The sequence below is a fragment of the Microtus ochrogaster genome, chromosome 8 (genome assembly GCF_000317375.1).
Source record: "Microtus ochrogaster isolate Prairie Vole_2 chromosome 8, MicOch1.0, whole genome shotgun sequence".
NCBI lineage: Eukaryota > Metazoa > Chordata > Mammalia > Rodentia > Cricetidae > Microtus > Microtus ochrogaster.
In genome coordinates this window covers 54,360,151-54,363,992 of record NC_022015.1, presented here as the reverse complement: position 1 = coordinate 54,363,992, position 3,842 = coordinate 54,360,151, and the positions used below count along the sequence as shown (strand labels likewise).

At 36.6% G+C, this 3,842-nt stretch overlaps 1 protein-coding gene across 1 annotated transcript in view; it reads left to right on the top strand.

The window, feature by feature from the left end:
- LOC101985527 (COBW domain-containing protein 1) overlaps window positions 1-3,842 on the top strand; it is a 46,900-nt gene that overhangs the window by 33,109 nt on the left and 9,949 nt on the right. The window contains exon 11 of the mRNA XM_005352085.2: window positions 3,341-3,389. Coding sequence (XP_005352142.1) covers window positions 3,341-3,389 — 49 coding nt within the window. The remainder of the gene's footprint in view (window positions 1-3,340; window positions 3,390-3,842) is intronic.

The window sequence follows — 3,842 nt, the reverse complement described above, 5'->3', positions numbered from 1 at the left end:
AGGCTGGTCTCGAACTCACAGAGATCCGCCTGCCTCTGCCTCCCAAGTGCTGGGATTAAAGGCGTGCGCCACCACCGCCCGGCTGTTTCCCATTATTTAGATGCCATTTCTTAGACAAACAAGTTTGTCTTGTAAAAAGAAAGTCTTACTTTGTAGCTTAAGCTGATCTTTAACCTTGTGATCCTCTGCCTCAGCCTCCCAACTTCTAAGATACAGGCATGCACCAACACTCTTGGCTCAAAAGACCATTTCTAATTATGATCATGGAAGCTGGCTCTACATAATTATAATGTAAATGGTAATGTATCCTGGAAATCACCAGTATTTCTGTGCTGGCCATTATAATACTCTAAAAAAATTTGTAAAATACAGAAAAAAATCTAACTGAGTGCTCTCATAGACTACTTCTTTCCCTTTGGTAATAGATAATTTTCTGTCTCCTTTTGGAGGGATCTTTATGATAAGAGATGGAAAAAGTTTATTCTTAGACATCAGTGTTTTGTTATTCTTATTTTATTTTGCTTTGTTTTGAGACAGGATTTTTGCTACATATAGCTTTGGCTGGCTTGGAACTTGCTGTGTAGACCAGACCAACAGCCTGAACGTGCGTAGATCTGCCTGCCTCTGCCTCTGGTGTACTGGAATTGGAGGCGTGTGCCAATGCACTCGACTCAGGCCTTTATCTACTTTCCCATTGTACTAAGAATATATAACATAAGATCTTTCATAACAGATTTTTTAAATTATAATACAGGATTATTAATTTTAGGCATGATGATATATAACACAGACTTGTAAAACTTGTTGAATGGCATATCCTTATCTTTCCTTCCTGGAAACCAATCTATTCAAGTGCCTGCTTCTGTGGGCTGTGCTATTTTGTCCTTCAGTGACAGGACAGGACAGGACCCCCGTCCTTTTGTGTGGGTTCAGTTTCACCATTGGAAGGTTAAAACAAAAGTATAAAATTCCCCTTGATGATTCAAGACAAAAAATGAAATCCAAGCTCATTAGAGAGACCCAAAGGCAGAGGCTGCACGGACTCTTTTTACAGTGCACTTACATATACACACATGCATATACACAAAGGCAGAAGCTGCACGGACTCTTTTTATAGTGCACTTACATATACATAGACATGCATATACACAAAGAGCACACATTTCTTTGTTCATCTAAAAATAAACATTTAAGTTGTTCCCACATTTTAACTCTTGTAAACAACGTTATAGTATCTTTTTGTGTCTACTCAATATCATGAAAATAGATTCTTCTCTGAGTATTTTTAATTAGTAAGGCTGTTATTTTTATGACTAGGCATAGTGAGTGGCTCGGTACTTGTGAGTTTCAAGTAGGCATCCGGTCCTCCACATTTTTACTATGTGCACTCTTTGAAACAGCTTCTGAAGTAACCCATGAGGATATGACATGGTGTTTTAATGGACCTCTTTATCTTATAGAGAATTTTAATTCCCATTTACTGTGATTTTTAAAAGTGGAACTACTTTAGTGCCTAGAAGTGTGGAATATGCAAGACAACTGTTTCCTCATGTTTTAAATTAAAATCCAGAGAGGTGGATTTTTCATCTCCTAAGTCAAGGGCTAGAACTAGCCATTCTAGAAGTTAAGTCATTAATAAAGAGCTGCTTTCACTCACTGCCTCTGTGTTGGATTTTCAGAGTAACTCAGTGACAAATGAAAATACTGCTGCTGTGAATACATCTGTGTTCGCTTTTCTTGGTCTAGTCCGTAGGAAGATAGGAGTGTCTGGTGCATGTGAATCATGAGTATGTGTTCATTTAAATACATTCCTATGGAGATGGTATGATCAGAGCACTTGATTGCTGCTTTCCACAGGATGAAGTTTTCCTGGTCCATTTTCCTGCTGTACATTTTGAGTACTCAAGGGTTTTTATACTTAATGATAAATGCATATGGAATATGAAAATCATTAGGAATTGCACTGATTATTTTTCACACAAAGATTCTGATAATGAATTTCAGGTTTTAGTAGAATATGCTTGTCTGCTATACTAGAGTACAGTTTCTTTTCTTTTTTATTAAGACAGACAATTCTGGGACTTACTAGGAACTAACCCTAAAGGTTCCTTGTTAATCTTTTTGACTTTTACTTGGATGTGAAGTTGTATGTACTCACTGTCTGGCAACACTGAAACCTGATTTTCCTACAATTTTCTGATCTTATTTGACTTTTGATTAAGAGCAGTTATAATATTTTAGCAATACCAAAAGGAGTATGTATGTGATGTTGTCCTCCAATTGTAGATAGACCTTTGCCTGGCTTCTTTTTGCTTAGCTGTTTCAATAGGAGAATCCAGCCCTGGGCAACCAGCTGGGAAGGATTTAATTTGACACTTTCCCTACTAAGCCCGCCCCCCCAGTGTGAGTCATTCCTTCCACAATGGTTCCTTCAGCCTAGACTTGCTGTTACTAATTCACCCCTCACTGTGCTTCAAGACAGAACACCTGCAAGACTTTAAGTCCCTCCCCTCCCTCTGCCCTGTCACCATCACCATCTAAATGTGTGCTCCAGTTGTTATGGTGGTAATTTGTTCTGCAATCTTATGGCTTTTCTCATAACAGAACAGTTCATTCTTAAGATTCTGACTGCTTTTTTTTTTTTTTAAAGTCAGGGTCTCACTATGTAACTCTGACTGTCCTGAAACTCACTATGTAGTCCAGGCTAACTTCCAACTCTGGCTCCTAAGTGCTAGATTTACGGGTACATCACTATGCCTGGCTTCATTTTTTTCTTAACTGGTAACTGATTATATAGGAAATTTGACTTGGATTCTTTTTGTCTTTTAATAATATATATGTTTATCCAGTGGAAACCCTTAACAAAGGAAAGTTTACATTTCTAACTTTTTAAAGCTACCAACATATTTTCATATCAAGGAAACTTGGAGCACTACAGAATGGCCATACCTGTGTTCCCAAGCCTGTTGAAATTATTGTATTAACCTACTAGAATTATAAAGAAAACTACTGACATATTTAGCAACAGAATATTGCTAAAATATTAGTTTTTCCCTTCATTGAATCATACTTATGATGTGATTGAGTGTGCATTCAAAAGATTTTTTATATATTAGATCTGTCAGCTTTTCTCTACATATATCTTAGATCTCTCAGTTGTTCTATACAAATATTGTATATATGTATAAGTTTAGACTGTTCGAAGAGTGGGTAAATTGGAACTCTGTGATAGATTTGATTATAAAATGTTTGTTCCTTAATTAGCCTTGTATCTCTGAGTAATGGATAATATTAAATCGGAAATATGCTGATCTTTAAATCGGTAATTGGTTGTTCTTAGTTTACAGAAAAAACTTCAACATGTGCCAACAGCACCCCACCTTGATCAGGTAAAATTAAAATTTTATAAAATTTAAAGTGTTTCTTTCAATTTCAGTTCTACTTAGGATACTTCTTGTTAGATCTCTTTCTAAAATACTATTTATAGCTTAGGTTGGCAGTATTGATAGTTTTACATGTCTTTAGGGGTATGTAATGTAGTTTAACATGAGAATTTGTTCTGTGTTAGGAAACATTTTAATCCTCATGTTTGCTGATATTTTATAAAATTCTGTATTCAAACTTATTTTGAGGAGAATTTCTACCTAAATGAAACCTGGAGATTTTTTCTGCTTTCTGCTTAAACTGTATTTAACTAATTGATTAGGGGACAGTAAAGGTTGGCCTATTTAAATAAAAACTCACCTTGAAGCCGGGCGGTGGTGGCGCACGCCTTTAATCCCAGCACTCGGGAGGCAGAGGCAGGTGGATCTCTGTGAGTTCGAGACCAGCCTGGTCTACAG